Source organism: Python bivittatus, unplaced genomic scaffold (assembly GCF_059951505.1).
Source record: "Python bivittatus isolate LINGU-HERP-01145 unplaced genomic scaffold, Pbiv_v1 ctg000480_np1212, whole genome shotgun sequence".
Lineage (NCBI taxonomy): Eukaryota > Metazoa > Chordata > Lepidosauria > Squamata > Pythonidae > Python > Python bivittatus.
The window spans coordinates 75,563,679-75,589,248 of record NW_028277075.1 but is presented as its reverse complement, the minus strand read 5'-3'; the positions used below and the strand labels follow the sequence as shown (position 1 = coordinate 75,589,248).

At 41.8% G+C, this 25,570-nt stretch overlaps 1 protein-coding gene across 1 annotated transcript; it reads left to right on the top strand.

Annotated features, from left to right (window-relative positions):
- Positions 1-984: 984 nt before the first annotated feature.
- On the top strand, positions 985-25,271 carry LOC103057949 (rac GTPase-activating protein 1-like). The gene is made up of 16 exons (XM_025164124.1): positions 985-1,066; positions 4,174-4,376; positions 5,753-5,889; positions 9,076-9,151; positions 11,539-11,580; positions 12,220-12,297; positions 14,216-14,351; positions 15,382-15,539; positions 16,578-16,733; positions 17,139-17,234; positions 22,342-22,543; positions 22,791-22,896; positions 23,875-24,007; positions 24,595-24,703; positions 24,812-24,926; positions 25,220-25,271. Exons 1-16 carry the CDS (start codon positions 985-987, stop codon positions 25,269-25,271), a joined length of 1,881 nt encoding a protein of 626 aa, XP_025019892.1.
- The last annotated feature ends 299 nt before the right edge of the window (positions 25,272-25,570 follow it).

Below are 25,570 nucleotides of genomic sequence, written 5' to 3'. Positions count from 1 at the left end.
CACCTTAAATTAAGACAAACGCTTTCTAATCCAATTGCTCTAACGTGGAGACTATTTTTAAAACACAGAGCCTTCAGGCAAAATACAAAATATTTAACCATTTTCATGCAACGTGATAAATAAATACTTGGCTGCATTGATGCTCGACACGGCTTGCTTCGAGTTGAGAATGCTGGACATCTGAGGCGCAAACAAGTACCAAGTTTGGCCTCATCTTGTAAGCGGGAAGGAGGGGGGTGGTTTAAAGGAAGCCAGAAGAGTTTGTCGAATCCCCCTGCCCTCGTAAGGCGGCTGCCTTGATTCACCACCTTTATTTCTCGGAGCCGGAGAGGTGGGCGGGGACCGCTCTTTTTAAACGAGAGCCGCGGGGTCGTGGGGATTCTTTCTATAACACGAGGCGTTCCGAACAGGCGGGACTGTGGGGGAAGCCGATACTTGCGCCCGGGATTAATTAACATTTGGAGGTTTGGCTGCGGGGTGTGTTTGCTTCCAATTCGCTTGGCTCCGTTGAGGGTATTGTAAGTGTGGAATGGGAGTTCGCATTTCCTCTGTTCTTCCTTCCCGCCCGTTCATTTTTCCTTTCCCTTGGATCGTTCCCAGTGGGGCAAGGATGTTATCTCTAGATGAAAACACAAATTCAGAGAGAGAGAGCGAGAACGAGCCCCCGTGGTTTGGACATCAGTTCCCTGAATTTTAGACAGCATGACTACCGGATGGTTGGGTATTCTGGGTGTTGTAGTCCAATTTATCGGGAAGGCGGAGGAGGAAAAAGGCAAACTCTGTTCCAGCATGTGAGGCTTCTGTTTGGCACTTTTCAAGAAATGGTGAGGCTGAGCTTGACTACTGATGGGAAGAAGCTGAGGACGGTCTTTCCTATTGCTTCGTAGTAGTCTTTGCCTTATGCTGTGCTTAAGGTAAAAACACCTCTTAGAGTGGTCCTGATCTGTCTTTTTAACTTCCTTCTCAATCATTGTCTTTAGCAGAATGAATCGCTTTGGCCCACTGCTTATGTATCATTTGGACCAACTCCTGGAGCTTGCTGATTTCAACCGCAGCGCTGAAGTAGGTGGGTTGGCTCCAGCTCACCTTCTTTTCATCTTTGTATCCTAGTGGTTATGTCAGTAGCAACTCCACTTCTTCCTTCCTACCGCACCCCTGAATCGGTTAGCTTTAATGACCAATCTAATTTAAGCTCTATATGGGGCTCCAAGCCCTAAAGTTATTCTCAGCCTCTTTTTGTGTCCCTGCCTTCATAATGCAAGTTACAATTCTGGGCAGATCAGTCCTGTTCTATAAGATTTCTGTTTTGTGGTTTGCAAGCACTCCTTTGTACAATACTGTATATGAAAGCAGTCTTCCTCAACCTTAGACATTCCAGATGCGCTGGGAGTGAAACTTGTATGCTGACTGGGAATTGTGGGTTTAGTCTCTTGGGTAGACTGAACCAAAGGGAAGACATGAAGGATGAGCTTTGTCCTAAACAATTCTCCTCCCACTTTTCAGAGCTTTGCCCAGTCCATGGAAGATTGGGATGACAGATCAGTATTTGCATGTCCCTTATTTTATTTACTGAATTATGCATTCCAGCTTTCTACTCACTCAAGTTTGTATCATTTGGATTGAAATAACACTGAGATTGCCCACACTGTATCTTTAAGCACCAGTGTATCCACAGATACCTCCTATGGTATATTCAGGCTCTTCACCCCACAGTGCTTTAATTTCTTTATTCTTCCAACTTTCTTGTTCAAAATGGGGGCGGGCATGGAGGAGTGGGTATGCTGAAGCAGAGAGAGCCAGTCTCTAACCTTTATTACAGGGATGCTTTGGGCCTCATATAGGCCACATACATTCTTGGAAAATAAGAGTGATGGATGACAAAGGTGAGTCAGAGGGCTGGGGAAGATAGTGAGAAGCAACTTCACAAGTTTGCTATCTGATAAATGTGTGTTTTGTGATTGGCTAAGCACACTCCATGAGAACTATTTGGCCGTTCCCCCTTTTTGTATACAGTAGGTGCTCACAATTTGACCTTTGACCTGGAAAGGATTAGGGATACCTGTAACAAGATAAATAAATAATACATTTAGATGCTTATATTTAGGTTATTGCCGTTTTGAGTAAGTCTTCATTCCTTGGACTCACGTTACAGGGAGTACATATTGACTTGCGTTATACTGATAAAATTCCCCTCCATTGATCTGAACTGGCTGTTTTTTATTGGAAAGTGTATGTGTGCTGTTTCTATAGCACTGTTAACTTTTGAGCCTGAATTAGAAACTGATGTTCTGGGGCTGTCTTTCAAACAGAAACAAACTTCAGGTTAGTTTTGTTGATGTTGTACTATAGGAACATACAGCTTTGGACTAGCGTGGTCTCAGCTGTATCTACAAGAAGCAGGTGGGGCCAGGGAAAAGATTAACTTTGATTTTATTTAAACTTGTAAATTAAGATGATTACTCCCCAGATGTTTTAGATGTTTTTCCTTTGTATCATTATTAAGTACAATTGAGTGGCAACATTTGAAGATGCTCTGAGGGCAAGAAATGCTACCTGCAGAGCCTGTTATCGGTTCTCCAGCTTCCTTTAGGTCCATCTAAAGCACCAGCTTGGTCAGGTATCTAAACCCAGCCTACGGCTCTACTATAACCCCTTGAACTTACCTGTTGACTTGTTCCCTCCAAGTAGTTAAGCAGTTGGAGGAAGAAGAGAAGCACCTCCAACTATCTTCTTCCTCTGAGTGACTGTGTAAATTAGATCCAAAGACAGATGAGGGTGAGCAAGTTGGCAGTGGTGCCAGTAATAAGGGGTGCCTACTGTGAGCATCTTGTCAAGTCACCTGGAAAAAAAACTCCAACCTGGATCTTACGTTAACTCTGGGCTTCTATATGTGTTTTCTCCATCACTACAATCATACAGTTGGGGTCTAAAAATATTAAGAGTTCTGGTTCTAATCCAATCTAGTTCAGCATCCTTTATTTTTAGTGGATCCATGGCCAAGTTAATTCCTAAGGGAAGCTCACAAGTGGAATTTGAGAGCAAGTAAAGTTTTTCCACTGTTCTTCCTCATCGGTTAGTATTCAGGTGCTTTCCATCTCTGTCTAGTAGCCATTCACCTAAGATGCCATTGGATTTATCCCATCTGATTGGTTACCAGATCTACACTGTATATAATTTTTGCTATCTTTCATATTTGCTTGAGTTGATCTCATTTAGTGGTTCTGCTTTTTTCAAGACATGTTTAAAATAGTATCTGGCTCTCAAGGAATATATATATATATAAAGTGGGTCAGAATAGGTCCTGAGGACCATCTTCTGTTTAATTCAACTTCCATCATGTAAGGTCATGGTTCTAGAGCAAGGATAAATGATCTGAAGCTCTCCAGAGGTTCTCTGTTGCAGCGCTCACTAAAGCCAGGCACTGAGGCAAAAGGTAATGGATTGAAAAAGCTATAAATCCAAACACCTGAACAGCATTGTATTCTAGCTATTGTAAAATGCTATGAAGAGAGCAAGAAACATTGAGGTACATGGGAAAGAAGAGAGAATCCAGCCACACTCCCTCTGGAGGCACTGAGATTTCAAGAGAATAGCTGTATTGGAGTGGACCATTCTTAATTAGGGTCCTTTACACCTTGGTATGGATTCTATAGGACAATTAAGCATTGATGCAAAAACACACACAACCTCTTGAACAGTCTCATTAAATATTTCTGTCCTTACCATGACAACTGTCAGAACTGGGGCAATTCAGTTGGCCCGTTAATCAGCAGGCTAAGAGGAGGCTTTTCTAATAGAACTTTGATCATATTATCCTTAAAACCTTGTTAGTGGGCTTGACAGAAAGTGATGAGAAGTTGGGTTAATTCAAGCATTCTGTGTTGTTCTGGATATAGCATCAGTGCTTCCTGGTGGCAGGTTGGCGAAGAGGCCATAAATTCTTTGATTATGTAAGGGTGGGGGAGAAGATTGCATCTGCTGTACCCCTTTCTTGACACACAAAGTCCATTCTGTTTGCTCATTTTGATATTTTCCATCTTAACTCATATTATTCTTGGGTACTTACAAGATACATATGTGCTTGCAAAGGTTATTTACACATAGGTAATCCCAGATTGTTTTTTCTGAGTCCTTGCCATCAAATCCCAATACTGAAACCATGCATCTGTTCAGAATATCTTCAGATTGCCCGGTGTCTTGAGGGGATGCGGCAGCGATGCTGCCGGCTAGATCGGGATTTGCAGAGGGCAAGGCAGCAGTTACGCCAGTCAGAATCTGAGCGTTCCGTGCTGGAGGTGAAGTTGAAACATGCCCGCAATCAAGTAGAGGTGGAAATGAAGAAAAGACGTTGGGCAGAAGCTGAGCTGGAAAAGCAGGTTTGTGAATTTTATTATCCTGTCAAAAACAGCATTCCAGAACGAGAAGACCACCATGAATGGAAGAGGCAGGAAGGTGAACAGCATCTCTTCTGTCAAGTAATAGATATTAGGAAAAACAATCTCTTAATCTTAAAACAAGAGCGGACAACCTCTAGTCTTCCAGATGTAATTGAACTTGAATTCTCAATAGCCCCAGCAAACATGGCAGTAGAACCACATTTAAGAGTACTGGGCTAATGGCTATCATCTCATAGTGGTGTTGGTGTTGCATATAGCATTTCTATATACCTCATTCAGTGCATTTACAGCATTTGTATACATCTCAAAAAATGTTTGTGCCTAAAGCAGCAGGGCACATAGGATGAAAATTTGGAGGGCTCCATCATTCTCTCTCAGAAGTCCTCTTTGTTAACCCCCCTAGCTTCATTTCCTGCTTTGATGTGCCATGCACTGCCCCCATTTATCTTCTAAGAGCACCCCCACCTCAGCATTCCCTCTCCTAATTGCCACCACGTCTGTGAGAGAGAACTCCCATACTCTGTTTTTTTCCAAGTTGACAAAAGCATTTCTACCTGGAGAGGGAGGGGTTGAAAAGAATTTCTTCTTTGGCTACCTGCTGAAATAAGCATCTCTCCTTGGGCAAATCCTTCTCAGGACAGATGTATATTTCCTTAGAAACAGCTGCCAATCTGGTGAATGCCAGGTGGTATCACAGCAGTAAACAGCAACAGCAAACAGCATCCAAGATGCAAATCCCTGGCAGAGCAATTCTAAATGTAGTTGGGACATTCTGATAGATTCAAACACCCTGTTGTCAACAGAGCAGAAGTAGGAAAGCACAGTGTTTGCCACTTCTGTTTTCTTTTGAGAAAAAGTCCTCTCAAGCATGATTTGCTTGCAGTAGGATAAAATAAATTTCTACCTGCTCTGAAGTGACCTAAGTTTACCTTGTGTTTGGAGGCATTATAGAGTGGGCTGGTCTTCAATTCTGCCCACTTGGCTCACATCCCAGACTCTTTGTTGGGAGCTGGATCAAAAACAACTAGCTGTATGTAGAAGGGAACAACAAAATCTCCGATTCAGATACTCCCCCAGATTTGGAGAAGGGAATCAACATGTCCTGGGATACTATCCCAATTAAGCTTGAATCCCAGTTTAATTTAATTTATTCTGATGGCTCTGAATAAATCTTTGATGTAGAGTTAATGTAATCCTGAGTGTTCATGCAAGGTGAGAATAGATAATTAATCTTATATCATTGCAAGCCCTGGGAGCACACCCACACCCACACCTTGTTTCAGTTTCAAGAGACTCTTCTTGAGCATCATTTCATTCTCCTCACTAAGAGGTTTTCTTTGTTCTCTTCCCCCCAGGAATGCAAATTGCGGCTTATCTATGACTACCTAATGGCTGACCCACTGATCAGTCCCCTCACTGAAAATCAGCATGCAGACCTGGCAGTTTTTGAGAGACTGCGTTTCATCCACAGCAGCTTGCTGCCTGGAAAACAGTGAGTGTTAGAAAGTGAGGCTTCGCTTAAAAGACTTTGATGTGGCATTCTTGTGCATGCAATGTTACCTAAGAATTGAGGTCTCCAGACCTTCCCATAGCAATCCAAACTCACCCTTCCTCTGCAAAGATGATTCAGTTTATCTCCATAGGAAGTATTAGTGCAACAATTAGTATTATTAGCACATGAGAACAGTTTTGAACTAAAGTTGGAGTGTTCCAGTTTGGTACAACTCTGGAATACTCAGCACTCTGGATGTGGAAATGAAGCAATGTTTATTTGTCCACCCTCTTCTGGGACTTCTGCTGTTGCAAGCAACATAAAGAAAATTATTACAACCTGCCCAGTGGATGATCAGAAGTTCCCATTAGGTCAAAGACATGATGGAGAACCTCAGTTCCTTCTGCCCATCTTGCAACACTTTTCCTTGAGAGGTTTTCCAAGTCAGGAATTCCCATGAAAAGCACCAGCCTTGGGGGAGAAAACCATCTGGTGTTAGATCTTCTCCTCTGAGGTTGGTGCTCCATTTCCAGCCTTAGAGAGAACCAAAGTACAGTCAGGTCCAGAAATATTGGGACATCGACACAGTTCTAACATCTTTGGCTCTATACCCCACCACAATGGATTTGGAATGAAACAAACACAATGTGCGTTAACTGCAGACTGTCAGCTTTAATTTGAGGGTATGTACATCCAACTCAGGTGAATGGTGTAGGAATTACAACAGTTTGCATATGTGCCTCCCACTTGTTAAGGGACCAAAAGTAATGGGACAATTGGCTTCTCAGCTGTTCCATGGCCAGGCGGGTGATATCCCCTCAGTACCCCAAGTACAATGTGCAGATAAAAGGCCCAGAGGTCATTTCAAGTGTGCTATGTGCATTTGGAATCTGTTGCTATCAACTCTCAAGATGAGATCCAACGAGCTGTCACTATCAGTGAAGCAAGCCATCATTAGGCTGAAGAAACAAAACAAACCCATCAGAGAGATAGCAAGAACATTAGGCGTGGCTAAAACAACTGTTTGGAACATTCTCAAAAAGAAGGAACGCACCGGTGAGCTCAGCAACACCAAAAGACCCGGGAGACAACGGAAAACAACTGTGGTGGATGACCGAAGAATTCGTTCCCTGGTGAAGAAAACACCCTTCACAACAGTTGGCCAGATCAAGAACACTCTCCAGGAGGTAGGTGTATGTGTGTCAAAGTCAACAATCAAAAGAAGACTTCACCAGAGTGAATACAGAGGGTTCACCACAAGATGTAAACCATTGGTGAGCCTCAAAAACAGGAAGGCCAGATTAGGGTTTGCCAAATGACATCTAAAAAAGCCTTCACAGTTCTGGAACAACATCCTATGGACAGATGAGACCCAGATCAACTTGTACCAGAGTGATGGGAAGAGAAGAGTATGGAGAAGGAAAGGAACTGCTCATGATCCTAAGCATACCACCTCATCAGTGAAGCATGGTGGTGGTAGTGTCATGGCGTGGGCATGTATGGCTGCCAATGGAACTGGTTCTCTTATATTTATTGATGATGTGACTGCTGACAAAAGCAGCAGGATGAATTCTGCAGTGTTTCGGGCAATATTGTCTGCTCACATTCAGCCAAATGCTGCAGAACTCATTGGACGGCGCTTCACAGTACAGATGGACAATGACCCAAAGCATACTGCAAAAGCAACCAAAGAGTTTTTGAAGGGACAGAAGTGGAATGTTATGCAATGGCCAAGTCAATCACCTGACCTGAATCCCATTGAGCATGCATTTCACTTGCTGAAGACAAAACTGAAGGGAAAATGCCCCAAGAACAAGCAGGAACTGAAGACAGTTGCAGTAGAGGCCTGGCAGAGCATCACCAGGGATGAAACCCAGCGTCTGTTGATGTCTATGCGTTCCAGACTTCAGGCTGTGATTGACTGCAATGGATTTGCAACCAAGTATTAAAAAGGGAAAGTTTGATGTATGATTATTATTCTGTCCCATTACTTTTGGTCCCTTAACAAGTGGGAGGCACATATGCAAACTGTTGTAATTCCTACACCGTTCACCTGAGTTGGATGTACATACCCTCAAATTAAAGCTGACAGTCTGCAGTTAACGCACATTGTGTTTGTTTCATCCCAAATCCATTGTGGTGGTGTATAGAGCCAAAGATGTTAGAACTGTGTCGATGTCCCAATATTTCTGGACCTGACTGTAATTCAGTGGCCCTTGGAATGCTGTACAACTGCATAGAATTGCATTCCAAGTATATTATAATTTTTGCTAAGTATTCAAATTAATTTATATACATTTATTTCCATAATCTCTGGCACAACTCTGTAAAACAAGTACCAGCTGCGAAGGAGGAAAATACAGAGACCGAGAGGGAATGAGTCAACATGTGGATGTCATAGTGACGTTTGATTAAGTAGATAATCAGTTGTCATGCTTTAGCTTAGCTTGTGTTAAAAACATTTCCCTGGTGTTTCCATGATAGAGGAGAAGCAGGTAGAAATGTACAGGTAGTTCTGTCTACTTCTTGTTAGAAATGTTTGCTTAGATGCATGTACATTTAAGATAAAATGTATACAAAAACATGTTTTGCTTTTTAAAAAATACTGTGCGTATTGCACAATAGAAGGATGTGATTATCACACGATCTGTTTGTTTTCTCCCTATAGAACTTTCCATATGGGGAATTTAGTATCTTTGAACATACAAAGCTGCTTTAACGCGAACTGGGCAAGATTATCAATACACCTACTCCTGTATTTTCTTTAAATAGCGCCAAAATTTCATTATCTTGGGTTTCCTCAGTATCCTCACCTGGATATGCCAGGGGCCACACCTTTTCCAGGATTTCTTCCAAGTATCATGTGGAAGAAGCTCTGATTTAAGCATAGATTCTCAGGTGCATTGATATTACTCTCCTAGAACGTATAAAATGCTTCTGCATTCCTGTGTGTGTGTGTGTCAGAATCCTGAGAAAGAAAGGGGATGAAAGAAAGAAATTTGTTGGGGATGTTATAGTGGGAGGGAGCAGACTAGGTGATCCCTTGCATCATTCTTATTCATAAAATGCTAGAGTGTATTTTATCATTCTATGAATAAGATAATCTGGACTTGAAATGGGTCTGGGAAAACAAATGAAATACTAGATAGATAGTCTTTTTGCATCTCCTTTGATGTACTTTCCCAGGGGGATGTGTGCAGTGGAAGAACTCGGTACCTCGATCCTATCTGACATCAGTTTTGACCATTCGGATGAGGAAGTGGTAAGTTCCATGCCTTTTTATCCAGCTTGACATGAGAGAAGTAAAAAGGCTTAGGGTAAAGTTGCCAGCCTTTTCAAAGTTGAAGAAAAGTCCTGGGAAGTTATTACTCTGTCCAAAATGTTCACTTGGCAGGGTAGCACGTAAGGATTTCTTATAATAAGATATCAGGGTCTATACATGAATCACAAAGAAAATGTACAAGAAAGTCTAATACAGTCCACTTTATTACGTGCAGTGAGTGTCATTATAAAAAGTATGTGTTTGTATGAAGGGAAGAAGACTGGTAACACAAAATAAAAGGACTGATTTTGCCACAGAATGAAGTGAGAATTCATCAGGAGTTGTTCATAGATTTTTCATGGATTAAACAGGGAGCAAGGTTTTTTATCACCCTCCATGTGCAAACACACCCATGCAAGAAGGTCTGGGTCCCAGCCACTAACTGTCTGGTGTATGGCCATAATTTTTATTATGAATCTGTGTTGCATTTCATTTCCCTCTGACCTCTAGTTTCACTGTTCCACTTCCAACCATCCCAGTCACCACCACTGGTGTTTAGAGAATGTTTTTCTTCTCAAGGTAGCACTCAGTGCATCTGATAAAGTAGATGGTCATCTGCAGAATTTGGTTGTGGTTGTTGTTGTATATATCACCCAACTCCCAGCAACTCTAGGTGGTTCAAGTCTTTGATGCCATAAGACATTGTTGTTTTAGGGAAGACAGACTGACATGACCAAGGGGTTTTGTATGGCTCTGCTTTCTACTGTTTTTATTATTGGGGTGAATACCATTTTGCATGCTCCATGGCATAATTCTAGGTGTCACCGAACACAACCATTTGTCAGCCCTGCTATTCCCTTTCAGCAGAGATCTGAGACATTCAAGAGCTGGGCTGAAATTGACAAGAGTCTGCTAGATTTTCTTCCAGCTTGAGGGATAGGTTGCAGGTCCAATAGAGGGTCATGGTTTGAAATGGAAGAGAGTACCCTTCATGGTCCTGATAGTCTCTCCGTGGTGTCTATGACCTGTCACTTGGTCCATTTCTGAGACCTACTTGAAAGACTGGTAAACTTGTCTCCAGAAAGAGTCCATTTGATAGATGAGCTCAAATGGTAGAGCAGAAGACTGGCCTGGGACAAGCAGGAAGGAGCTTCTCGGTGCCATGCAAGCTCCCTCCCACTTCATTCCATGCCCCACCTCCCTCCACTGACTTGTTAGCCAGGCTGTTCTTAGACTGGGGTTTACCTGCCTTCCAGAATAACTCATTCAGAAGTGGCTCAAGTGCAGGCTGCTATCTCTGTCACTCAGGCACCAAAGCTCTCCCCCTAAGCACCTGCCCACATTCACCCAAGTCTATGTCACTACAGATCAAGGAGAGTGATTGGTGGCAATTTCTCCTACTGACTGGTGACACTAGTTGGGGCAGGAAACAAAAGCAGAGTTACTGACAATGCATTACGTTGCATTGTAACACAAATGTAAAAACAGAACTGCTTGAAAGCCTGGTTCCTAAGGCAGTTTAGAGCTTGTCTATTGGAGAAGTGCAGATTATGCTGATCTAATTTCCTGCCAGTCCAGAAACTGCAGGAGTTCCCATTATTGTGACCATGGGGAACAGCCTTTAGTCTACATATAAGGAAGGCACCTGATCTAGGAAGTTTGCTATAGTGCTTAATGCTAATTAGTCCCCAAAAGCCATGGCACTGCTAATTCTGTCTCAGATCTGTATCCAGATATATGAAATATGGCAATATGATGATCCAAATCTTTCTCCATTGAACGTCAAATAAATTGGCATGTATCTATTGAAGAAAAAAAGGGCAAAGGCTAGGGATGGGAAAAAAGAAGGTTAGTGGAAGAGTTTTTCATCCACATCTATGAGGCAAGGATGCCAGGCATGCAAAAACAGTTTTACTTTCATGCGGGCTTACTTGAGTCCCCCGTGTTTAATTTCCAGTATACTTCATTGTAAAGTATCGGTTATGTCTAACAACATAATTTTAAATGCACATTAACTTCCAAACTGAAATGAAACAGGTACTGTAATATTATTCAAAATGGTTATTGTTCCAGACAGTAAAAATTAAAACATTTATTGATGCTTCTAGAATGTGTATGATGTGGGCTAGACAGATTAAGCTATGTATGTTGGCCATTGGAACCAAGTTATGCCATTTAGAGCCAGTGGATATACTAGGGAATTGATACGATCTATTTCTGAAGATGGTGGGTAGCTGGAGCCTTCATGTGCTTCCAAAATGCTGCATATATGGTGTAAAGCAAAATGTTGAGGAGGAGGAAGTATGAAAACTCAAGTTTAGAAATGACTGTTAAATAACTAACGAGTAACACATATTTCCATGTCCTCCCTTCTTTTTGTCTTCAAGGATGTAGGCATGATAAAACCTGTCAAAAGCAAAAACAGAGAGGTAAGTGAAGATGACCTGGCAGAACATTTATTTGTTTGTTTGTTTGTTTGTTTACCTTGTATCCTGCTACAATCAAGCAACTCTCAGAAGTACAGGTAATCCTTGACTTATGACCACAATGGGGACCAGAACGTCCATTGCTAAGCGATGCAATCATTAAGTGAATCACCACAGCCATGAAGTGAGTCTGGCTTCCGCCATTGACTTTGCTTGTCAGAAGCCCCCTGGGAAGGCCATAAATGAGAATCACATGACCCCAGGATGCTGTAACCGTTGTAAGTACATGCTGGTTGCCAAGCTCCCAAATTTTGATCACGTGACTCTGGGGATGCTGTGATGGTTGTAAGTGCAAGGACCAGTCATAAATCATTTTTTTCAGTGCCATCATAACTTTGAACAGTCATTAAGCAAATGGTCATAAGTCAAAGACTATCTGTACACTATTGCTGGACGGGGGAAAGCAGAATTCTGTACATGTGTGCTACGGCAATTTTTTTTAATTTCAAATCTCTGAAAAGTTTGACATGTGCACTGTTTTTTCACCCTACCAATGTTTTGTGGGATAGAAGAGACAAAACATTTATACCTCCTCTGTGATAAGCTCATGGTGCTTTCATGCCTGCAATTTTTTTCTTACAGCGTTTCTCACTGGCCCCCCTGGTTCAACCAGTGGTAGCAGCCAAGCGCGCACGGCCTTCTGGAGCATTTGCTAACAGCGTACGTATCTGTCAATGCTCTTACCTGCATGAGTAAGAAGGCATCCAAGATGCAAGCTTTTATCCTTACCTTTACCAACCTAAGCCTGATACTTCACTGAAGAGCTGGTACAAAGAAATGAGATAATGTGCTATTGCAAAGCAGGAATTTAAATGTGACATCAAGTAAGGTAGGGAAGGATCAGGTGAAAATGAATGCTTATCGGCTGAAATATCAGAACTTTGGGGAATAGCCCCATCACAGCTATACTATATGGTATGAATGATGGGGAGTATTTTGCCCGATACCTGGAAGAGGACCACATATTTGTCTGATTAAAGAATTTGGAACAAATTGGGCAATATATAAAATGCATGTTGTCCTGCATGATCTACTTCCTGGTTTTACTGCTTTCTTTATAAAGAAATTATAAAGAAAGGGTGGTCCAAGCTGGACTAGGGGAAATGTACACGGAACAGAAGAGTCTCTCTCTCTGATTTAACACACACACACACACACACACACACTCTCACACACACTCACAAAACAAAACCTCAATGGGCAACCATGGAGTTTTTAAAAACTTTCCCATCTATACAGATACAGTATGTGTACTTTTTAAGAAACGAAGGGACTGTTGGGAAGAATCGGTTCTCTGCTGTGCAGTATTTCCAATCCACCTTTTTCTCACAGCTGAAACAGGAAGTAGGACGGAAGGATCCCTATTGGGCATATCCTCTGCTTGGCTGCTAAGTTTTTTTTTATACTTTGAAAGTTCTATACAAGTCCAGAGAAGGCTGTACAGTTTCAAGGTACAGTCTTGCTAATAATGAAGATGAAGGCTTTAAAAAGGACTAGAAAATACCTACAGGCCTCATGCAGCCCCCCTGCATCCTTTTGTTACATGCTGGAGGGAGGTTTTTCTAACCCGATTTCTTTCTAATGTGTTTTCTAAAAGAAGGCCTAGCAAATGTGGCAACATTTGCACATGTGCACCGTTTTCAGCCACAACTCCTGGGCGGAGTTACCTATTGACTAACTACTGTTTGGAGAATGTTCATCCCTAGGGAGGCCACCACATGGCATCTTCCAGCCAGAAATAAATAGGCTACATCCTTATATTGCAGTGACTTGTTTTCAGAGTTGTTCCTCTCAATGCATTCAAATGACTCTTGGTGCTCTGCAGAAAAAGATCCCAGAATAAATTTCAATTGCAGTAAAGCAAAGTGTTGCCAAGAGCAAAGCAAAAACCCATGTGAGTTCTCTCAGGACAGAAATTGATCTTGTATTTCTGAATACAAAGTTATGTGTTAAACCTGTTATTAGGCAGCCAATTCAATTAGAAACATGAAGATCAAAGGAGGAGGTCAGGCAGTAAGAGGGAGGTAGCCTTAATTCCTGATTGGTACAATCACTGGGTTACAAAACCCATCATTCAAGATCAAGCTTGGTGATTGATTGATCCTCTTCAGCCCACCTGCGGTCTTCTGGAATGTTCCTGTGGCAATTGTTTGGTCTATCCTGGTAAGAGCTTTGTGCTACCCCCAGGATAATCCAAGAGCTGTTCCTGGCTCTTATCAGCCTGGTTCCTCTCCTCTAGTCTGTCCACTTAATTCAAATGTACATACTGGTTTTGACCCTACTTTTTTATTTGGTCAGCTCTAATTGTGCCACCTGCACAGGCATGTTATACAACCTCGCCTTCCTTATTTGGATAAGTTCAGCTATGCCATGATCTGAACAAATATGTAAACATCTTGTATAGGCCTACAGGCCATATTCATATATCTAACTAATTAAACTAAAGCCAGTCCTGCTTGTCCATCCAAATGAAATGTATGGATATGAGGACCTGCATTCTAATCTGAAGAGATTATTATTAGTGCCTTTTTTTCACACATCTTCCTTCTTTCTTTCCCTCTCTTCCAACTCTTGCCAGGTCAAGGAACTACCTGTGGTGGCCTTGAAGTCTAGAGCCATTGGTGGCAGCCGAGGCCTTGCCTGCAATTTATTACCCAGCGCTGTAGTATCCCATCATCAATCCCAGCTGAGTCGTTCAATTTCCACACATTCAGGTGTCCTTTCCCCCTTCAATTCTTTGGTGGAGTAGCCCATATTGAAATTGAATAGGTATAGTTAGAGAGACAGCATTGCCAAAAGGTTTAACAATTGTGTGAGAAAATCATGTCCTTCCTCTCATCTGTATTTGACTGGTGTTTCCAAGATACTGTAGCATTGAATGAGGTAGTGGAAGCACAGGAACAAAGAGCTTGGGTCTCTCTGAATGGCCAGCCTTATTATCTCTTACTGCTTGGGTGTAATTGAGGGCAGTTGCGCTCACTTGCGGAAACTGGAGAAGCTCTTTGTACCCTGTGCTTTTCTTCTACCATTTCAGAACCTTTTCTTTAAGGGAAGAATGTGAGAAATGAAGCTGTGCTAGAGGCAGAGGGATGGGGACCTAAACACAAGATCTTATCTATGATTGGGTTCATATATACCATTCAGTCACAAGGTGATTTGCTTGTCAGTGGAAAAGCACGTTGTGTGAATTCTGCCATTATGAGTTGCAAACCCAAGGTTATAGTTTAATGCAGTGTGTGAACCCTGCTTAGGGGTCATACTGCAACAACAATTTCAAGTGTAGGGTTTTTGTACTCAGGAATTTCACAATTCCAGTGGTTTATACAGGAGGAGAGGGGGTTTTGGTTTGGGTCTCCTTCCTGAGCGCTCTCACTGGTGGGATCCCAGCCTTCATATATGTGCTGAGATATTTTCAAATATTCAGTCTATCCTCTTGCTCCTCTGTTGGTTGGCAGTTTGATTGTCACTGTGTTCCCAGACTTAGTGCTCAAGAGAAGGGTTTGGAGCAAGACCTGCTTAACCAGGATTCTTGGACCATATTGAGCAATTCCACTGAGCTCTTAGCTGGGGGCTCCTGAACACAAAGCCTCTTCCTCCCAGGTGAAATCTGAAGTTTGAGGTAGGAATATAGGCTAATACAGGGTTCAGCCAGGTATGTGGGGAAATGTTGAGTAGAATAAGGGAAATATGTGTCCTTGCCTTTCAATATATTCCTCATGCTGAATGTGATCCTTTTCTCCACAGAGCTCACTTCTATCTGGAATAGCCCTGATGAATCTGGTGGACAAAATAGCCAGACTGGAAGCAAGACCATTGGACCTACCTCCAGGGGAACTATTGGTGCCTTCATTCATTCACCAGGAACGCCTCCACTCCAGCAGCACCGATTTGCTTCCAAGACAGTATGCAGAGACCATCTTGCTTTCCTTCATTTTAGCAGCATAGTGCAATAAAACTCTGGACCTCTGAACCCTTGCAGAATCTCAGCCTTTATTGCTTTGGCCCAGACCTTCAGCTTGTATTGCATTGGAGATGCACTTTGCAAACATGGGAGGAAGGAACATAAATCAGAGTGTATCAAGGATAAGAGTTAAAGCCTATCTCCTAGGCCAGGGTTTTCCAACTTTTTCAGGCTGTAGAACCTATTAATTAAAAAAAAAAATTAACAAGAGGCAACACTCTAGTGATAGAAGATCAGCAATGAAACAATATGTGATCATAGTAATTTATTTATCTAGATGTATACATTAAAATTACTTTAATTTCACCAAATGGATGCCCCAACTGCTGTCCCAGAAAATCCTACCCTACCACTTATTTTAAGTATAAAACTAAACTCTTTATTGTCAATGCAGAATTAGTGTTTCCAAGGTACAAAAGTTAAAACATGAATTTCACAATTACTTGGAGGTTGATGGTTTAACCAAACAAATCAAATGGCTGGGATGTGGTTGTTTTTCCCTGAGAAAAATTGCTATGGATGCCCCTGGCTGTGTTCAAGTGAGCTTTTTTTCCCCCTTTAGTTTCTCATAGAACCCAACTCAGTTTGAAAAACCTGGACTAGACTGTACAGTAATTCCAATCCAGGTTGTCCTCTATGCTGGCAGTTTTGGGGAAAAAAATGTCTGCTCACTTCCAGAACTTCACAGCTAAGGTAACTTGTAGCTTGGCTTTAAGACCTGTGTGCTTTGCTACTTCAGGGGAACTTAAGGGTTGCTCACAAGTTAAGAGTCTCCTGGGCTTTCCTTAGCCAAGGTGGGGTGAACAGGAACATTCTGAGATTTCCAAGAAAGTGGATAATACTGGGGCTCAAGTGCAAAGATAGAGTTTAATTTGGATATTTTAGAAATAGCCAGAGCTGTAGAGGTCCAATGCCATTTTCTTTTTGCTGTATGGTGCTCATCTTCTTTCTTCCTCTTCTTCCTCATCCTCTGTCCAAGGTGATTCGTCTGGACTGGTGTGCCGTTTGCAAATCCCGCCTGCGCTTTGGGAAGATGGCACTTAAATGTCGGTCATGTCAGCTTCTAATACATCCAGAGTGCCAAGAACACTGTCCCTCTCTCTGTGTGCCAGGTGCCCACCCCAGAGTGAAAGAGGTGAGGGTGGGGAAGCCCATAAATAGTAAAGGCATCCTCAAGTCAAACTCAACTTCTGGAAACTACATGAGCTCTGCAGTTGAACTGTGTAGCTTTCTTGGCAATAATATGGAAGCCATTTACCAGGGATGATCCCAGTTAATTTTGCAGCCCTAGAACTTCCAGGTGATCTTCAGTTCCATGCCTGCTTAGCTTTTTTTGAGATCAGCCAAGGTCAACTAAGTGCTGCTACCTGATGGCAGAACTCCAGCACGTATTTGGGCTTCTTTCTTCTTCTCCAACCCCTCCTTTTTTGTAGGGGTTGTGTGTTGCCTGGGTAAAAACAGTTTTGGGAGCTGAGATGATTTGAGTCTGATGGGAAGAGGTCTCTGAAATCTATCCCATGCTTTGTCATCTCCTCCCTAGGGTGTACTAGCTGATTTTGCACCTTCCAAGCCACCTCTGGTGCCCCCCATTGTGATTCAGTGTGTGGTTCAAGTGGAAAAACGTGGCCTGCAGGAGGTGAGTGGAACCCAGAGGCAAGGTGGGCAAAAGTAAGTTAAGAAATGTTGATGGAACTGCAATGTTTTTATATTCTGCTTTGCTTTCCAGATAAATCTTATTCCCGTTCCCTGTTAATTTTTTAATCTTTACTGAGTTGTCTGTCGTAGCTATCTGAATATAAAGTTAAGAGTATGGGTGCCCTTTGAATTCAATAGGCATATGGGATCCAACTCTTTTAGAGGTGTTCCCAAATTGTATATTTTTAATATGATAGGAAATAGAAATTATTAAATATCTGCGTGGAGAAGAATCGCATTAACTATAGCTAGTGTTAATTAAGTTTCTATCTAAATTAAAGGAAATTGTTTTTATTTTTTTACTTTGAGGTGTCAGGTCTCCAATGTACTAGTCAAATATAATCTTCCTGTCAAGGGAGTGACTGCCTTTATCTTGTGATGGTCCTTTCCTCATCCATCTGGTGATGGGGAAGGACAGAACATTCAAGCAGTAGCTTTCTAAGAATACTCATGTTTTTTCTGTGATGGGCTCAGATTTGACAAAATGTCTCAAAGCAATTTTATTTAGTGGGGTTCAGAACATTGAAAAAATGTATATAACTTAGAGCTTTATTGAATGTTGCTTTCTTCTATAATACCCGCCAGCTAAAGAATAGAAGAGGATATACTGTACAGTAGATCAATGCAGTTAGCAACACTTCCATTATTGAAAATCAAAGCATTGTTTTTTTTCCTTTACCATAGCCTCCTATTCTTCTTAAATAAATGGTAAGCTCTCCTCCTTCACAGAGACTAAGGCTTTCATCTTTTGTTGGACAGTTTACAAAAGTGGGGGAAAGAAATCACCCAGAAGAATGTTTCTATATAATGTAATCTGGGTGAACACACTTACTCTGAACAACTTTCCTTATGAGAATATTTTTTTGTAAGCACTGCATAGTGCTTACAACAAATTATTCTCATAAGTTAGGTTGTTATGAGAGAGTACCTAGCTGAATGTAATACATTTCTCAAGAGCAACTCTGCTACAGAGGGACAAGATCAAACCAAGACCTAGGAAATTAAGGGTAGAAATGTTGGTCATGAAAGCCCATTTTAAAAAGTCATACACCTCATGTTCTGTGATGTTCAATCCATAAAAAGTGATGTATGCTCTGCTTGAGATAACATGTGTTATATCAACCCTCCTATGTTAGACCCTCCCTGCTGCCCTTGCCTTCTGCCCTCTGATGACTACTTAAACAGTCTTCCAAATGATATTTTGCTCTTTGTAAAATTTGGATCTGTACATCAAATTCTGTAAGCACTGAGAGTTCCCCCCCCCCTTCTCCCTCTGTTCTGTATTTTGTTCATGTAGCTCTTTCAGTTTCTCATTTTTTCCCTTTAGTTTCACGTTTCAGTGCTGCTGATCATGTTCTATGTTTTAATCCACTGTTGCTGCACGATCTCAGGAAAAGACACAACCTCATGAAAGAGTTGCAAACAGGTGTTGCATTGTTGCCCTTGTGCGCTGAAACATGTTTGAGGGATCAAAGCCATCCCTTTGCTGCTCTTGAATTTAATGTATCTGTTCCTCTTCAGCAGCTGCTGTTTGTTTTTGTCTTGTATTTGCTAGAAGCCTCTTTAGGATTTTCATAACTCCCTCTCTCTTTTCATTAGATGCCTTCCCCTTCTCTGAACGCTCTAACTTTCCGCTTTGCCTTGTTCTGTACGCCTGGCTCTTTCTCTCTACAGAAAGTTCCTCTGTCTCTTTAGTGGTAGGGAGTTCACAGGTGTGCTTACACCAGCTGAGTGATTTAGCTATATTCTTCCAGATACTGCTTTAAAATCTTGCCTGATCTTGGTCTCTTGGACCCAAAAAGCTACTCATTTCCCAGGGAATTGGCTCAACAACTGAGACCAATTCAACCGTTCTTGCATGCTTACAGAGCAGTAGCTGGCGTTCCTCGGTCACCAAGTCAAAGGTGTATAATACCGAACACCAACCAACTTATTTTAGTATATAAGGCTAGGGGGGCGGGCAGGGAAACCAAGAATCTTTTCCCATCCCTGGTAGTAAAAATGCAATAGAAATATCTTACAGTTTGCTGACATTTTTTTGTTCCCTAAAGTTGTTAACTCATTCTGCCTATGGGTAGGGCCAGCCCTGGCCATCAACTAGAAGCAGGGCTTTTACATGGCAGTTTCCAGGGTCTAGAAAACCCTAGTGAAGGAAATTAAGAAATTAGTCCTTTTACTTTAAAGCTTTGGATAGCTGCCAATTGTGTTTCACCAGACATTCAAATGATTCTCTATTTGTTTGGGTCACTATTAGAGCCGTTTGGGATTTTGTGTGTGTATAAGCATAAAACGCACATCAGTATTCGTGCAGATGATGTTTTGTTACATACTTTCAAGAAAAGCAACTTGGGTAGGCTAAATGAATTAAACAGATGCTCTTCCAATCTACCAATCTCAACTTCTGGGCTGAAAACTCATCTTTCCTTTTGCTTGCTGCTACCTTAGTCAAATTAAGATTGTAGTCAGGGATTCTTATGTTCCAATGTAATGCCCACCCTTGAACAGGGTGATGTGTTTTGTAGACTGGCAAACCATCCTCAATTACCTCAGACAATGGCTTCTTCCAGTAGCTAGCAGCCAGAAACAGGTCTAAGAACAGGTGCAAGCAGGTTGCCATGTAGGGGTTAGGGTTAACCTCAATGCCACCTCCCCTCAGTAAGGACTGATAAGGAGTCATGCCTAAAGAACAGCACCTTTTCACCTCTCCAGAGTAGCCCTCAGAGTAGAGGAGGAATTAGAACACAGGGATGTTCTGTGTGGTCAAAAGGCTATCTAAAGAACTTACCAGAACAATCGGAGAGGATTCAAACATTTGTTTTATTGAATACAGAGAGTCACCAGACCCTAAGCCTTGGGGGCAAAGAGCCCTGACTTAAAGTTACATGGACATATAGAGATAAAGTTGCAAGAAAAAGTATGTGAACCTTTTGGAATTTCATGGTATTCTGCATTAATTTGTCATAAAATGTGATCTGACCGTCATCTAAGTCAAGAGTATTGACAAATATAATGTGCCTAAAATAATAACACAAAAACAATTCTGATCCTTCATGTCTTCATTGAACACACTCATTCAACATTCAAAATGCTAGTGGAAAAAGTAAGTGAACCCTTGGAATCAATAACTGGTTGACCCCCCCCCCCCTTGGCAGCAATAACCTCAACCAGACGCTTCCTGTAGCTGTGGATCAGACCTGCGCATCGTTCAGGAGGGATTTTAGCCCATTCTTCCTGGCAGACTGCTTTAGCTCTGTCATATTTTTTGGACGTCTCATGTGTATGACTCTCTTCAAGTCATTCCATAGCATCTCTATTGGGTTGAGGTCTGGGCTCTGACTTGGCCGCTCCAAAAGGCGGATTTTGTTTTTCTGAAGCCATTCTGTTGTGGACTTGCTCCGGTGTTTTGGGTCATTGTCCCGTTGCATCACCCAACTTCTACAGAGTTTCAGCTAACATACATACATTCTCACATTATCCTGAAGAATTTTTTGATACACTTGGGAATTCATCTTCCCCTCAATGACTGCAAGCTGGCCAGGCCCTGATGCAGCAAAGCAGGCCCAAATCATGATGTTTCCTCCACGATACTTTACGGTTGGGATGATGTTTTCATGATGATAAGCAGTGCCCTTTTTACGCCAGATGTAGTACTGCATGTTCTTTCCAAATAGTTCAATCTTTGTTTCATCAGTCCACAAAACATTTTGCCAATACCACTGTGGAGTGTCAATGTGCTCTTTCACAAATTTCAGGCGTGCAGCAATGTTCTTTGTAGTAAGCAGCGGCTTCCTTCGTGGTGTCCTGCCATAGACACCCTGCTTGTTCAATGTTTTATGTACTATAGACTCATGAACACAGATGTTAGCCAGTTCCAATTATGCCTTCAAATCTTTGGCTGTCACTCGGGGTTGTTTCTTTACCTCATTGATGAGTCTTCGTTGTGTTTTTGGGGTCATTTTGACTGGGTGTCCACTTCTTGGTAGAGTAGCCACAGTCCCAAAGTGTCTCCCTTAGTAGATCATTTGCCTAACTGTAGACTGGTGAATTTCTAAGGTCTTTGAAATCACTTTGTAACCCTTTTCAGCTTTATGTAAATCAACAATTCTTGATCGTAGATCCTCTGAAAGCTCTTTTTGGCAAGGCATGGCTCACATAAGCATATTCTTCTTGTGCGGAACAAACTCAAAAAGTTTGAGTGATTTTTATCAGTCAGCGTAGCTCTAGTCCATACCTCCAAACTCATTTTCTTAACAAGACTCCAGGTATGCTAACACTTGACTCCAATTAGCTTTTTTGAGGTCAACTCAAGGGTTCACATACTTTTTCCACTAGCACTATGAGGATTTTATGGTTGTTCTCAATAAAGACATGAAGGATCAGAATTGTTTTTGTGTTATTATTTTAGGCACATTATATTTGTCAATACTCTTGACTTAGATGACGGTCAGATCACATTTTATGACAAATTAATGCAGAACACCATGAAATTCCAAAAGGTTCACATACTTTTTCTTGCAGCTGTATATCGGTTATATACATTTTAGCATGTGAGGCATGTGTAGAAAATCCAACAGGCTATGATCCAGGTAGTCACTTGGTAACAAAGGTGAAGATAATAACATTGTATATATTATATAAATGTATAAATATATTTTTATTTATTTATAAATATTTAGCATAAATACATATGCTAAATAAATAAAATTTTGATGAGAGCGTCTATTTCTAACTGTGAAGACCCTACAAAGGATTCTTTGGGAAGTGTTATTACTCCCTTGTTTAAGGGTGTTTGTGATGAAGCTGTTCAAGCAGTTGCAATTGTCCTTGAGGTGTCTGGTCTCCTCAGGAGCAAGGCCTTCCTCCCAGATCCAAGGGAGGGGGCTTCAGTTCCCCTGCCATGCCTATGTCTACTTAGGTGATTTGGAGGTGTAGTGCTCTGATTTTTGACTCATGTCATTGATTGCAAGCTGAAATTCTTGGTTAGGGTCAACTCTAGTGGATGTTACACATCCTTGTAATTATTTCCCTGACCTTTTACTCACCTCTAGGCTGGACTATACAGAGTGCCAGGTGCAGAACCCCTTGTGCGTGAATGGAAATATAAACTGCTCTGTGCCCACGAAGCTCTTCCTTCACTTGACTATGTGGCTGATGTGAATGTGATCTGTGGCATCCTCAAGGATTTCCTGAGGAGTCTGAAAGAGCCTTTAGTTACCTTTTGCCTGCGCTCTGCCTTCCTGCGTGCGGCAGGTGAGTTGGGATAGGATTCTCAGATAATGCTCTGAGGTGGAAGCAACTAAGGGGAACGTGGGTGCTTGGCTCCTGGAGACCTTTTACTTTCTTTCTGGATCACTATACAATTAAGGTCCTATGCCTTAAGTGATTCTAGTTTCATTAGGAAAAAAATCATTTATGAAAAAGGGATGAGGTTAAATGGCTGAACACTTTGGATGACTCAGAAAGGCATTAAGGACCATCACGCTTTCTCTCCACTCAGAAATTCTGGATGAATCTGCCTGCCATACTGAACTCTGCCGTGTTGTCATGAAGTTGCCTCTGACTAATAGAGACACCCTAGCTTTTCTCATGCTCCATCTGCATAGGTGAGCACAACTTTAGGCTTGGAAGGGAAAAGCTTAGAATCACAGAGCTGGGAGAGAGCTCTTACAGGTCACCCAGGCCAATTTCCTGCTTGATGCAGGAAATGAAAAATCAGAACGTTTTCTGCTGACGTGCATCTGTCTTCTAGAAGCTTCAAGTCCTCCTTTGAAGTTGGAACCTACCTCCCTTTAGGAAACTAGTTACAGATTTGTAAAACTGAAGCACAAATTTGCACAAGTGTTTTGTCTGTCTTGCCAAAAGTATAACTATTGACTGCCTATTTAGGTCAGTCTGCAATGAAGTAGCAGATATTTTCACAATTGTAAATGTATTGAGTTGGATTGCATGTTTGGATGATAGTGATATCTGTCCCCCCCCCCTCTTTTTAAGCAAAGAACTAGCTCAACTAGTTGGCAGAGATCCATATCTTAAACTTTTTTCTTGTGCAAACAGCTTGCTCATGGAAGCTGTCTCAGCATCTAGTTGAATCTTTCCCAATCTTTTGCTTTCTAGATTTGCTGGAATGAGACCCCAATACTTTCCTGACATCATGACCATAGTTGTTAAAATTATGTTGAAGTATAGTTGTTATTTACTGTACCTACTATTGCGCAGATGTTGGGTTATTGTGGATACTTCCCCTTTTTCCATAAAAAAATTCATGGTTATGTACAGTAGTAACTGTTTTAAAACTCATTTGGAGTTCATAATCTCCTATTGCAAAATTATGGTTTTTATTCAAATTGTAGATACCTTCAGCACTCTAAAAGAAAAGGAAAGATTTCTCTTCTAGTGAAAGGTTTAGGTACTAGCTTTGAAGCAAACTTGGCTTCATGTGTGAATACACGTCCTTCGTCCTGGTGTGTGAAACAGAGCTTCTGCCCATCAAACACATTTTAGGAATGGCTAATAATATGAATTAGAAAGCTTCTGCTGTGGCATGTGCTACTGTTTCCATGGATCCATCTCTCCATTCACAGGGTCGTGCAGAGCCCTGAGTGTCGAATGGACTGCCATAACTTGGCACGTATCTTTGGACCAACACTAGTTGGACACAGCACTCCCAGCCCCAGCCCACTTGCCATCATGGAAGATACACCACGCCAGTGCCTGGTAACAGATGTGACCTCTCTCCAATTTATTTCGGCTTTCAGTGGCACAGCACTGCACACTGCTCAGTCTTTATCTGAAATGCTTGATTTTATAGGATTGATTCCTTTGTATAGCACTAACTTATCTCTTGTGGGATGGGTTGGGAGAGCATATTGTGAGAAGAAGGCAAGACCTGATAGCTGAGTTGTAGTGAACATTCTCCTTAGCCTCCTTTTTTGCTTCTCACTGAGCACAATTTGCATTGTTTTAAAGGAATAATAGCATAACTTTTCAGAAGTTGCCCAGTTCAAACTTCTGTAAGTATGGAGTATGCAATCCCATGTACATTGCTATGAACTTCTGTCACTGTTCTGATCAGACTTAATGAAATAAATTGAAAGATGTAATGTAAAACATTGGCTTGTGATAGTGTCATCCTGTTCTCTTCAGTGCCTAAAGGGAGAAGGATGACAAATGTTCCTTTCTACCATGATCAACAACTTACTGCTTTAAATGGAATCCATGCAATATATTCATAATCATATATTTTGAGATATGAGCCAGCTAAAGGCGGGGGGACAGAGGCTAATGCTACTTCCTTTCTATAGGTGGTCTCCCGTCTCCTAGCATTGCCACTCAAATTTTGGAAGCATTTTATAGAAGAAGAGCAAGAAAACCTTGTCCCAGTACAGGAGTCCATTGTAATGAATGAGCAAGGTGAGTTAACTCAAGGAGATGGCATGGGAAGCATTGCTGTTTTGGTAATCCTGAAAAGCAAAGATGTTAAGGGAATGAGCCTAATTTTCCCTGATTCTTTATGCACAGACCAGTTCTTCCATCCTCTTGTTTCTCCAGAAACCAGCACTGTCCAGATGAGCCCAGGAAACGGCTGCTTTCCAAACAAGCTTCGTAACTGCATGGGTACCACTTTGCCACCTTTGTGAGTATTAGCAGAAGGCAACATAAAGCTTGGCTGTATGTTGTGGAATGGTGGCATTGGTCAAATCCTACTGGAGCTTGGAGTGGGACTATTTGAAAAAGGTGACATAACTCAGCATTAAGGCTCACTGTATAGAACCTGTACCTACCCAGCCAGTGCCAAACTTTTATCCATTGATTGCCTTTGGCCTCTTTTTGGTCTGCTAGCAGCACCATTATCAGTGGAATAACTGTATGATTGTAGAGGACATGTCCACCTTTGGGTTTACCTTTTCTGTTCTTGTCTTCTGACAGGAATGCTCCCCGGACCAAAAAGATGGGAAGATTCTTACCACTCCCCAAATAAGGAACTACTCAGCCTGGCCATCTATTTCGATTGCTAATGAAGGGTGTGTTCACCATTTGGTGGTTTTATCATTCTTGCCTTGGCTCTCTCCAGCAAGCCTCCTTCCAACTTCAAGCAGAGTTCCTACAGTTCAAAGGGAGATGGTTGATCTCCTTCTTGAAGAACAGCATGGCTCCTTTTCCTCCCCATAACTAGGGATTCACAAAAGAGTGGAATGAATCCTTGACTTTCATAATATTGATATCTCTATTGTGGACTTGTGGGTGAACCTGAAGATGTTCAGATCTGTTTTGGTCAAT